Below are 12,874 nucleotides of genomic sequence, written 5' to 3' on the forward strand. Positions count from 1 at the left end.
GCAGCATCTTTGGAGAGAGAAAAAGAGTCACATTTCAAGTCTGATATGACTCTTCTTCAGAACTGGAAGAGGAGCTAAGGATCTCAAAAGAGATTGAGGACCTTGTAGCTGAGTGTAAAACTTGTGCTATTCATAGGCCTGAACAACAACAGCTACAGATATCAACTTTAAGAATGAATGAGAACAGACCTAGTTATCTCTGATGGATGCTTTTACCTTGTTGCCGCTGATTACTTTTCCCACTGGTTACAAGTGAAAACTCCACTATCCATAGGGTTAGTTGTCAGATTCTTGAATGAAATGTTTGTTACATGTCATCTGTGATTAGGTAATGTCAGATAATGGATCACAGTTTGCTAATGACTTTCAGTTGGTCTAAAGCCAGTTCAGGGTTTGAGCAAGTTCACCAGATAGCCACAGTCAAACGGGGAAGTTTACTGTGGGGTCCAGGCATTAAAGCCCTTTGAAAAAAATTGCTGACCTTGTTACATGACCACTCAACTTCAATTTGTCTTATCACCATCAGAATCACTAATGGATAGAAAACTGAAGGCTCAACTTCCTACTGGACCAAATGTAGGAGATTGGCAAATTGGATACACAATTGGCTTGATGGTAGGAAGCGGAGGGTAATAGTGGAAGGATGCTTGTCGGATTGTAGACCTGTGACCATTGGAGCGCCTCAGCGGTCGGTGCTGGGTCCATTACTGTTTGTTATCGATATCAATGATTTGGATGAAAATGTATGAGGCATGATTAGTAAGTTTGCACATGATGGTAAAATAGGCAGTATTGTGGACAGTATGGAAGGTTATTAGAAATTACAGCAGCACCTTGATCAGCTGGGGATGGGGGCCGAGAAATGGCAAAGGGAGTTTAATATTGGTAAGTGTGAGGTTTTGCCTTTTGGAAAGTCAAATCAAGGTAGAAGTTTCATGGTGAATAGTAGAGCTTTAAGGGGTGTAGTGCAACAGAGGGATCTTGGAGTTCAGGTGCACAGTTCTCTGGAAGTGGGTCACAGGTAGATACGGCAGTGAAGAAGGCTTTTGGTACACTGGCCTTCCTCAGTCTGGACACTGAGTATAGAAGTTGGGAAGTTATGTTGCAGTTGTACAGTTTGTTGGTGAGGCCACACTTGGAGTGTTCAGTTTTGGTCACCATTCTGTAGAAAGAATGTTATTAAACTGAAAAGTGTGCAGAAGAAATTTACAAGGATGTTGCCAGATCTCAAGGGTCTGAGTTTTCCGGGAGAGGTTGGATAAGCCAGGAGTGTTCTCTTTAAAGCATCGGAGACTGAGGGGGGATATTATCGAAGTGTATAAGATCATGGGAGGCTTGGATAGGGCGAATGTACTCAGTCTTTTTCCCAGGGTTGGGAAATCAAGGACTAGTCGTCTTCAGTTTAAGGTTAGAGGGGAATGAAAAAATGGGAGCCTGAGGGGCAACTTTTTTACACAGAGAGTGGTACATATTTGGAATGAGCTGCTAGCATAAGTGGTTCAGGCAGGTACATTAACAACATTTAAAAGGCAATTGGACAAATACATGGATAGGAAGGGTTTAGAAGGATATGGACCAAGTGCAAGGAAATGGGTTAAGCGTGGATGGACATTTTAGTCGGCATGGATCAGTTTGGGCCAAAGGGCCTGTGTTCATTCTGTACGACTCTGTGACTCTATGACTCTAGTTAAATCCATGGGAAATCATAGGTGTTTGTAATGGCAGTAGAGGCAATGAGGAATTTACAGGAGCTAGCAGGAAGGGAGATAAACCGAAGATACAGTCAGGTTGATGGGTTACCTCCAGGAAAGGTAGGATAGGGAGGCAGGTCATGCAGGAGTCTCCTTTGGCTATCCCCATCTTAAACAAGGACAACAAATGACCACAAGTAGGTGTTAATGAGTATCACACACTAGCAATGGTAGCAAATCTCACAAGTTACCAGGAGTGGTCATCTAGGAAAATAGCACAGAAAGAAACTTTAATCTATAAATTAATAAGGTGCAGTCTTTTAAAGTTATTAATAAAGGGAAGGGAACTTAGGTCATGATAGTTAGTAAAAGTATGACATAATATGGGTCTTACTTGTGTATAACCTTTCTCAGCTGCATCAGTGAGAGGCATACAGCCCATGTCAGAGTGCTCTAAATTGAAGCTCTTTGTTTCTGTGTCATTAGTTCGATTTTGACTCTGTACTATAGTTTCCAGCTTGCCTTCCGATGTAGTAACCAAGAAGTCGAGCATTGGATTCATTTCATCCTTTTTCATCTTGCTGTATCAAAATGGTAAACAGATCAAATTTTAAAAATCGATTTGTCTTATCTTGTTACATAATTGCACAGAAATGCAAATTCATATGTGTAAGTTGTGTGTTTAGCAATCTAGTGGGAATTGTATTGAGCGACCAGCAGATATTTCTCACGTGCAATATGAGAGAAAGCATGAGGGGCGACAGGGGCAGCATGGTGGCTCAGTCGTTAGCACTGCTGCCTCACAATGCCAGGGAGTCAGGTTTGATTCCAGCTGCAGATGACTGTCTCTGTCCTCAATCCTCCTTTGGCATAGTCCTGTGATAAACTATCTAGTGACTAGTGGTAGAAGATACAGCATGTAGAGTTTGGAAATAAGAGGCACTGTCCTTAAATGATTTGGAGGTGCTGGTGTTGGACTGGGGTGGGCAAAGTTAAAAATCACGCAACACCAGGTTATAGTCCAACAGGTTTATTTGGAAACACTAGCTTTCAGAGCGCTGTTCCTTCATCAGGTGGTTGTATAGGTCACAACCACCTGATAAAGGAGCAGCACTCCAAAATCTAGTACTTCCAAATAAACCTTTTGGACTATAACCTGGTGTTGAATGATTTTTAACACTGTTCTTAAAGAACAAGAAAGCTTATTTACATGATAACTATAAGTACAAACATATTTGATTAAAAGTAATTACTGGAATCTTGGGAATTGATATTAATGTGTTGCCTCTGAAAGCTGGAGTCTCGCCTCCATCTTCCTGATCAGATCCCGGGATTTATCCACCTTTTATGCATTTTAAGACATCTGGCACCTTCTCCTCTGTAATATGGACGTTCATCAAGATATCACTGTTTATCTCCCCCGTCTCATGTGGTTCCACAAATAGGTAGCCTTGCTGATCTTTAAAGGGCCCTATTCTCTCTCTAGACACTCCTTTGTCCCTAACATATTTATAAAATCCCTTGGGATTCTCCTTAATTCTATTTGCCAAAGCTATCTCATGTCCCCTTTTCGCCCTCCTGATTTCCCTCTTAAATATATTCTTACTGCATTTATACCATTCCATGGCAGACCCACTTTTTTCATGGTTATTCTGATTTTGTCCTTTGGCCACATTCATGTTTTAGAATCAAAAGACTGATATTTTTAACTTGATGATTAATTAATCACTCGATCTCTGCTATCTATACCTGCCATATGTTTCCTTCTTATTCTTGGCCAAACCTTCAGTTTCTCTAGTTATCCAGCATTGCGTACCTATCAGCCTTGCCCTTCACCCTAAGAGGAACATACTGTCTCTTGGCTCTTGTTGTCTCATTATTGATAGCTTCCTGTTTTCTAGCTGTCCCTTTACCTGCAAACATCCACCCACGTGCCACCCCCACCCCCGCCACCACAATCAACGTTTGAAAATTCTTGCCTAATACTGTTGGTCTTCCCCCAATTTGGATTAGTTTTATCCTTTTCCATCACTATTTTTAAAACTAATGTAATTGTGGTCACTGGCCCCAAATGCTCCCCCACTGACACCTCAGTCACCTGCCCTGCCTTACTTACCGAGAAGAGATCAAGATTTGCACCTTTTCTAGTGGGTATCTCTACAGACTGAATCAGAAATTTTCTTGAATACACATGACAAATTCCTCTCCGTCCGAGTCCTGAACAATATAGCAGTCCCAGTCTATGTTTGGAAAGTTAATCCCCTTACATAACCACCCGATTATTCTTACAGTTAACTGAGATCTCCTTACAAATTCATTTCTCAATTTCCTGTTGACCTTTGGGGGTTCTATAGCACAATCCCAATAAGGTGATCATCCCTTTCTTACTTCTCAGTTTCCTCCAAATAACTCCAGGAATGCTATCCACAAGTACAGCTGTAATGTTATCCTTTATCAAAACTGTCACTCCCCCTCCTCTCCTGGTCCCCTTACTATCTGTCCTTCAGCATCTATACCCTGATTTTTTGCTATTTGACAACAGTGAGTTAGGAACAGAATGGAAGGTTAGAGGACAGAGCAAAATCCAGGGAAATTATTAGAACCAATAATTAAGGACTCACTGATGAATTAAGATTTAGATAAATTTGAGCTGTTCAGAAGGAGTCCCTATGATTTTGTAAAGGCAAGATCATGTGTTAATTATATATTAGTCTTATTTAATTCTTTCATGTAATTTGCTGCTTGCACAGCTTGACCACTGCAGTTCATTGCTCGGAATTCTTATTAAACAGCAATATAATCAATTGCATATGGAAAGGGTTCATGTTTTCTGCACAGGATTCACCAGATCTCTCGGTGAGGCATTCTTCAAAGCTGGAGACAATGTCCCTGCTTTTCCATTGATGTCAAAACATCATCCATGCCTATATTTATTCATTACTTAGATGAAATACAATGCAGGATCAATTTTCCAAGTTTGGCAAAGATTAGTGATATCGCACATAGTACTGTAACATATTACATAAGTGGACACAGCTGTTGTAGATGGTTTTAATGCAGGGAAATATGACGTCATCTATTTCATACCAAAAAAGATAGGTTTTTAAACAAGTCATTAAGATATAGTAATCAAGTACAAAATGATCATCATACCAGAGCAATGGTTTTCAACCAATGTGATGTGGGACACTAGTGTGGCATGAGAACTGTCCAGAACTGTCGTACCTATCAGGCAGGGAGGAAAGGGTCGTGTGAGGGAGCCGTGGTTTAATAAGGAGTTGGAATCCCTTGTTAAATGGAAGAGGGCGGCCTTTGTAAAGATGAGGCGTGAAGGTTCAATAGGGGCGATTGAGAGTTATAAGGTAGCCCGGAAGGACCTGAAGAGAGAGCTAAGAGCAGCAAGGAGGGGACATGAAAGGTCCTTAGTTGGTAGGATTAGGGAAAACCCTAAGGCTTTCTATAGGTATGTTAGGAATAAAAGAATGACTAGGGAAGGAATAGGTCCAATCAAGGATAGTAATGGGAAGTTGCGTGTGGAGGCTGAAGAGATTGGGGAGGTGCTGAATGAATACTTTTCGTCAGTATTCACTCAGGAACGGGACATTGTTGTCGATATGAATACTGAGGCACGAATAAGTAGAATGGATGGCTTTGAGATATGTAGAGATGAGGTATTGGAAATTCTGGCAAGGGTGAAAATAGATAAGTCCCCTGGGCCTGATTGCATTTATCCTAGGATTCTCTGGGAAGCAAGGGAGGAGATTGCAGAGCCATTGGCCTTGATTTTTGTGTCCTCTTTGTCTACAGGAGTAGTGCCAGAGGACTGGAGGCTAGCAAACGTGGTTCCCTTCTTCAAGAAGGGGAGTAGGGATAATCCTAGTAACTATAGGCCAGCGAGTCTCACTTCTGTTGTGGGCAAAGTCTTAGAGAGAATTGTAAGGGATAGGATTTATGCACATCTAGATAAGAATGATGTGATCAAGGATAGTCAGCATGGTTTTGTGAAGGGCAGGTCGTGCCTCACAAACCTTATTGAATTCTTTGAGAAGGTGACGAAGGAGGTAGATGAGAGGAAAGCGGTAGATGTGGTATATATGGATTTTAGTAAGGCGTTTGATAAGGTCCCCCATGGTAGGCTACTGCAGAAAATACAGAGATATGGCATTGAGGGTGAGTTGGAGGTTTGGATTAGGAATTGGCTCTCTGGAAGAAGACAGAGGGTAGTAGTTGATGGCAAAGGTTCATCTTGGAGTGCCGTCACTAGTGGTGTTCCGCAAGGATCTGTTTTGGGACCATTGCTGTTTGTCATTTTTATAAATGACCTGGAGGAAGGGTTAGAAGGTTGGGTGAGCAAGTTTGCGGATGATACGAAAGTCGGAGGAGTTGTAGACAGTGAGGAAGGATATGGCAGGTTACAGCGGGATATAGAGAAGCTGCAGAGCTGGGCAGAAAGGTGGCAAATGGAGTTCAATGTAGCTAAGTGTGAAGTGATTCACTTTGGTAAGAGTAATAAAAAGATGGATTACTGGGCTAATGGTAGACTACTTGGTAGTGTGGAAGAGCAGAGGGATCTTGGTGTCCATGTACACAGATCTCTGAAAGTTGCCACCCAGGTAAATAGTGCAGTGAAGAAGGCATATGGCGTACTGGCTTTTATTGGTAGAGGAATTGAGTTCCGGAGTCCTGAGGTCATGCTGCAGTTGTATAAGACTCTGGTGCGGCCGCATCTGGAATATTGTGTGCAGTTTTGGTCGCCATACTATCGGAAGGATGTGGAGGCACTGGAACGGGTGCAGAGGAAGTTTACCAGGATGTTGCCTGGTATGGTAGGAAGATCCTATGAGGAAAGGCTAAGGCACTTGGGGTTGTTTTCTTTGGAGAAAAGAAGGTTTAGGGGTGATTTGATAGAGGTGTACAAGATGATTAGGGGGTTAGATAGGGTTGACAGTGAGAACCTTTTTCCACGTATGGAGTCAGCTATTACAAGGGGGCATAGCTTTAAATTAAGGGGGGGGTAGATATAGGACTGATGTTAGGGGTAGGTTCTTCACTCAGCGAGTCGTAAGATCATGGAATGCCCTGCCAGTAGCAGTGGTGGACTCTCCCTCTTTATGGGTATTTAAGCGGGCATTGGATAGGTATATGGAGGATAGTGGGTTAGTGTAGGTTAGGTGGGCTTTGATCGGCGCAACATCGAGGGCCGAGGGGCCTGTACTGCGCTGTATTGTTCTATGTTCTATGTTCTATGTGTCATGAAATTTTGTACAACAGTTATGAAAATCAAAGTAAAATGAACATTGTTTCATCTTAAATAATATTCTATCCAACTAAAGTTACAACTCATAAAATTCACAAAAATTAATCATCAAGCCTACCAAGGCATTTGATAAGGTTCCCCATGGTAGGCTTGTTCAGAAGGTCAGGAGGAATGGGATACAGCAAAATTTAGCTGTCTGGATACAGAATTGGCTGGTCGACAGAAGACAGTGAGTGGTAGTGGAAGGAAAGTATTCTGCCTGGAAGTCAGTGGTGAGTGGTGTTCCACAGGGCTCTGTTCTTGGGCCTCTACTCTTTGTAATTTTTATTAATGACTTAGATGAGGAGATTGAAGGATGGGTTTAGCAAGTTTGCAGACAACACAACAGTTGGAGGTGTCGTTGACAGTATAGAGAACTATTGTAGGCTACAGCGTGACATTGACAGGATGCAGAGATGGGCTGAGAGGTGGCAGATGGATTTCAACCTGGATAAATGTGAAGTGATGCATTTTGGAAGGTTGAACTTGAAAGTTGAGTACAGGATTAAAGACAGGATTCTTGGCAGTGTGGAGGAACAGCGAGATCTTGGTGTGCAGGTACATAGATCCCTTAAAATTGCCACCCAAGTGGACAGGGTTGTTAAGAAAGCATATGGTGTTTTGGCTTTCATTAACAGGGGGATTGAGTTTAAGAGCTGTGAGATCTTGTTGCTGCTCTATAAAACTTTGGTTAGACCACACTTGGAATACTGTGTCCAGTTCTGGTTGCCCTATTATAGGAAAGATGTGGATGCTTTGGAGAGGGTTCAGAGGAGGTTTACCAGGATGCTACCTAGAATGGAGGGCTTATCTTACAAAGAGAGGTTGACTGAGCTCGGAATTTTTTCGTTGGAGAAAAGAAGGAAGACAGGGGACCTAATTGAGGTGCACAAGATAATGAGAGGCATAGATAGAGTTGATAGCCAGAGACTTTTTCCCAGAGCAGAAATTGTTAACACGAGGGGTCATAGTTTTAAGCTGTTTGTTGGAAAGTATAGAGGGGATGTCAGGGATGGGTTCTTTACGCAGAGAGTTGTGAGAGCATGGAATGTGTTGCCAGCAGCAGTTGTGGAAGCAAGGTCATTGGGGACATTTAAGAGACTGCTGGACATGCATATGGTCACAGAAATTTGAGGGTTCATACATTCGGATGTACATTACCTTATATGATTAGATTAGATTAGATTCCTTACAGTGTGGAAACAGGCCCTTCGGCCCAACAAGTCCACACCGCCCCGCCGAAGCGTAACCCACCCTTACCCCTACATCTACATCTACATCTACCCCTTACCTAACACTACAGGCAATTTAGCATGGCCAATTCACCTGACCTGCACATCTTTGGACTGTGGGAGGAAACCGGAGCACACCCAAGCAGACACGGGGAGAACGTGCAAACTCCACACAGTCTGTCGCCTGAGGCGGGAATTGAACCCGGATCTCTGGTGCTGTGAGGCAGCAGTGCTAACCACTGTGCCACCGTGCCGCCCAATGGTCGGCACAACATCGTGGGCTGAAGGGCCTGTTATGTGCTGTACTGTTCTATGTTCTCTATGTTCTAAGTTCTAAGTTAAAAGCACAGTATCGATCTTTTGATTCCAAGACATGGATGTGGCCAAAGGACAAAATTGAAATAACCGTGAAAGAAGTGGGTGTGCCATGGAATTGTTTGTCTCAATGAAACGTGCTGTATTACTGAAAAGTTTGCAAACACTAGTCTAGAGGGTAATAATAAAGAGGAAAACATTTTGCTGCAACACTACAAACCCTTGGTTAGATTATTCCTGGAATGAGCAGTCTTCACAGGCCCTTATAAGGCTGCCTTATCATTAGAGACAGAGTGATGACTGGTGGTAGTTTAACCTAAAGATCACCAACCTTGGCTAGGGGCAATGCATGGTGACCTCAGTTGGCTTCACTCTGTGTCACAAACCAGCATCTGGCGAACTGTGCTAAGCAATTCACCAAGCTGTTGCCATGGCTCCAGGGTTCGATTATGAGGAGAATTTATATAAATTAAGCCTGCATTTCATACGATATGGATAAATAAATGGTGAGATTATTGTCTTTTTAAGATTTTGAAATAAATTCATAGCATAGAAGGAGAGAATCATTTTCTGTTGTGGAAATCCTAGAATTTAGAATCATAGCTTGGTAACAATAGGGATGGGCAGTAAATGCATCCTGCATAGTGATGCCCTCATCCTGTGAATGAATCAAGAAAAAAATAAGAAACCCAACAATTCAAGTGACAAATTAGGAAGCACCTTTTTCATGCAAAGGGTGATCGAGGGATAGAGCTATCTCTCACAAAATATAATAGGCATTGCCTCAGTTAAAATTTTAAGATGAGATTGATAGATTGTTACTAATAAAGGAAATAAGTGAATAGTTTTAGTATATCAATTATTCGTTATGAATGGTGACTGACCTTCAAAGGCTGAATGGCCTTCTCCTGATCATTTATCCCAATGAAATGGGTGGAAAAGCTAAAAGTGGGAAATGGATGGCAAGGAGAATGCATGGCAATGAGGAGAAAAGGTGGAACATGAATGATCATAAAGTGTAGAGATAGGGGAAAGGAAGCTAAACAGTATTGAGGCAATTAAGAAATCAACCTGATTTTTAAAAAAAATGTTAGGCAGAGTGGTGGTATGCTGGAACCAGATCTGTGAAAATAGAGAAGAAGAAAGAGAGCATTAACTAAGTGCGGTGAGTGATTAGACATTGATTTGAATGGGATAAATAATGTGAACATAAGTGAAAGAATTGTAGTGCCAGCTTGAAAAGAGGAAGTGAAACAGGAGTAAAGAACTTAATTAGATTTCAAGAGAAAAGCTATTGAAAGGATGATTAGATTAGATTACTTACAGTGTGGAAACAGGCCCTTCAGCCCAACAAACCCACACCGACCCGCCGAAGTGCAACCCACCCAGACCCCATTCCCCTACATTTACCCCTACACCTAACACTATGGGCAATTTAGCATGGCCAATTCACCTAACCTGCACATTTTTGGATTGTGGGAGGAAACCGATGTGGATGCTTTGGAGAGGGTGCAGAGGAGGTTCACCAGGATGTTGCCTGGTATGGAGGGTGCTAGCTATGAGAAGAGGTTGAGTAGGTTAGGATTATTTTCATTGGCAAGAAAGAAGTTGAGGGGGGACCTGATTGAGACCTACAAAATCATGAGAGGTGTATATAGGGTGGATAGCAAGAATTTTTTTCCCAGAGTGGAGGACTCAATTACTAGGGGTCATGAGTTCAAAGTGAACAGGGAAAAGTTTAAGGGAGATATATGTGGAAAGTTCTTCACACAAAAGGTGGTGGGTGCCTGGAATGCATTGCCAGTGGAGGTGGTAGGGGCGGAAATGATAGTGTCATTTAAGATGCATTGAGACAGATACATGAATGGGCAGGGAGCAAAGGGATACAGATCCTTAGAAAATAGGTGGTAGATTTATTGGTGCAGGCTTGGAGGGCCAAAGGGCCTGTTCCTGCGCTGTAATGTTTTCTGTTCTTAACCACAATGCATCATTCTAAATGTAATAAAATAACTATTTTGTGAAGATCTTACTCAAAGACTATCTTACAAATTCACTGTAACTTGTATATTACCACATGGATTTCCCGTTCTGATTTTCATTTACTTTTCAATATAAGTGGAGAAATTTGAGTATGTAGCTCAGATTGCAAAGCTAGCAGTATCATTTGTTTTCACACCCCAATGATTATAATCAGGGCTGTTATTCAATCGTCAGCATTTGAGTGTAGTGTTAGATTTTCTTTGAAATTGCTAGTCGGGTTTTAATAGAATACTACATTAGCATTATTCTTGGGATTATGTACTTCAAAATCAGGAGCAAAGAGGGAGGGTGTTCTTCCTCCTTCCACCTGCATGTAAGAGCTTTCTGAATTAATTGGCATTCTACCTCTTCAATTTATGGATATTCACATGTAGTGGAACAGATTTCAATTTTATAAATAGAGATTAAAACAACAATCATCAAAGGATAATTGACAACTGTATGCCACTATTAGATTATTATAAAATCATTTAGAGGGAAAAAAACTTGCCATCCAAACCTGGTGTGCCCAAAACATTGCTGACTTTTGACTGTTCTTGGCTATTTAGGGATGAAAAAATCAATTCTAGCTGTGTTACCACTTTTTTAAGATTATGTGTATGTCTCGGTATGGTAGAGAAACAAAGGAATCTTTGTTGCAGGATAGAATTGAAGGACAAGGAAGTAGTGCTAAATCTGTATTCAACCTTTATTAGACCACACTTAGATTATTTTGTGCAGTTCTGAAGGCTATATTATATAGAGGCACTGGAGCAGAGGAGAGAGAAGGTTTACAAAGGTAATACCAGAAATATATTTGTATACATATCAAGAAATAATTGACAGGCTTGGTGTCTTTTGAAGGAAAGACTAAGGGCTGAACGATTAAGAGATCTCAAACAGTATTAAAGGCTTTGATAAAGCATATAGAGAGGATGTTTCCACTTGTAGGGAACAGCATGGTGTGTCAGTTTATTCATGGAGTCTGAGTTGCTGCATCAGCATGTACCTTTACGTACATATTGCTGTCCAGAGCTGCTGAATATTGATGATGGAAGTTCCAATGTTCTATCACATGGCTTGGCAGGAATATCTCCTGCTCTTCATTTCTACTGTATATTGGAAGGATTTGCAGACTTACGGTCCACCTGTTTGGCTGCATCATGATTGACAGTACTTCCACATCAAATCCTGGGGGTGGGCTTAAGCCCCTAGATCTGCAGTCACAGACGCAAGGGTGTTTACACACAGCACCACAAGACCTCCTAGAGTAAAACTAGAAGCCATCAATGTAAGATAATCACCAAGAAATTCGGAAGAAACATCTGAACTCGGACAATGGAACTCCCGTCTCAGGAATGGTTAAAGTGCATTTAAAGGGAAAAAGGCCAAACTCCTGAAAGAAGGTTGGGATGACGGATATAATTGGAGAAAGGTAGCAAGAAGCTGAAGCTAAACAGACTGAATGACCTGTTTCTGTGCCGTATGTCCAATCTAATCTTGAAGCTAAGCAGACTCAAGATGAGTTGGTACTTGGATGGGAGAATGTTTAGGAATTCCAGGTGCAGAAGGCTTTAAATGTACAGTAAAGAGGTCGAGATCAGGGCCACGGCTGACTAACAGTGTCAGCACCCTCACTTGGTAGGAATTTGCATCGGTTACGATTTTGTTCCTGCCAGTTTTGATTTATAAGCTTTCTGAAATTAATATCTAAAATAAAACAATTAATAACCACAACCGTTAAATCTTATAAATTAACCAATTATTCTTATTCAGAACTTTTTGCTGTATGTATTCACAGTATTACCTTTGAAGATGCTAACATGTCAAATCAAAGTGGGACAAAGAACCCGTGCGGACTCCGATACACTCAAGAAGATGTTACTACTGTCAGTATTTTCTGAGCGTTGGTCTCGGAATAATCCTGCCGAAAAGTGCAACGGCCGTCTAATCTTAACATCTAAAAGGGAAACTGCGGCGCTATTTCCCGAAGACACGGCGTTGTTCTGTCTACACGTCTACAGTTTACAGCCTGGTTGCCCGTAGCAACGGTTGGACTTGTTGAAACTCAGGATAAGCTTTCATAGAGGAGGAACAAAACAAAAGCTTTCTAAAGCCAAGTACTGCCAAAAGGACCTTATAAAGAGATTTAATTCAAAAGTTTCAATTTTGGGCATTGTGTGAGAATTGACTAAGATATTTGCTGTCATTGGATTTTTTTTCAAAGAATTGACAGCATCAGTTAATTTACACACTTTGCACAAGAGTGTGTCCTCACTTTCCAGCAAATGGCAAATAGAATGTTCCAACAGAATGTGCTG

General features: G+C 41.5%; 1 protein-coding gene across 1 annotated transcript in view; it reads right to left on the bottom strand.

Moving 5' to 3' along the window:
• The window catches only part of LOC140482347 (uncharacterized), a 57,316-nt gene extending 44,840 nt beyond the window's left edge, over positions 1-12,476 (bottom strand). The window contains exons 1-2 of the mRNA XM_072579667.1: positions 12,361-12,476; positions 2,086-2,272 (exon numbers count right to left, since the gene is read on the bottom strand). Coding sequence (XP_072435768.1) covers positions 2,086-2,268 — 183 coding nt within the window. The 5' untranslated portion in view covers positions 2,269-2,272; positions 12,361-12,476. The remainder of the gene's footprint in view (positions 1-2,085; positions 2,273-12,360) is intronic.
• Between the last annotated feature and the right edge of the window lie 398 nt (positions 12,477-12,874).

Source organism: Chiloscyllium punctatum, chromosome 10 (genome assembly GCF_047496795.1).
Source record: "Chiloscyllium punctatum isolate Juve2018m chromosome 10, sChiPun1.3, whole genome shotgun sequence".
NCBI lineage: Eukaryota > Metazoa > Chordata > Chondrichthyes > Orectolobiformes > Hemiscylliidae > Chiloscyllium > Chiloscyllium punctatum.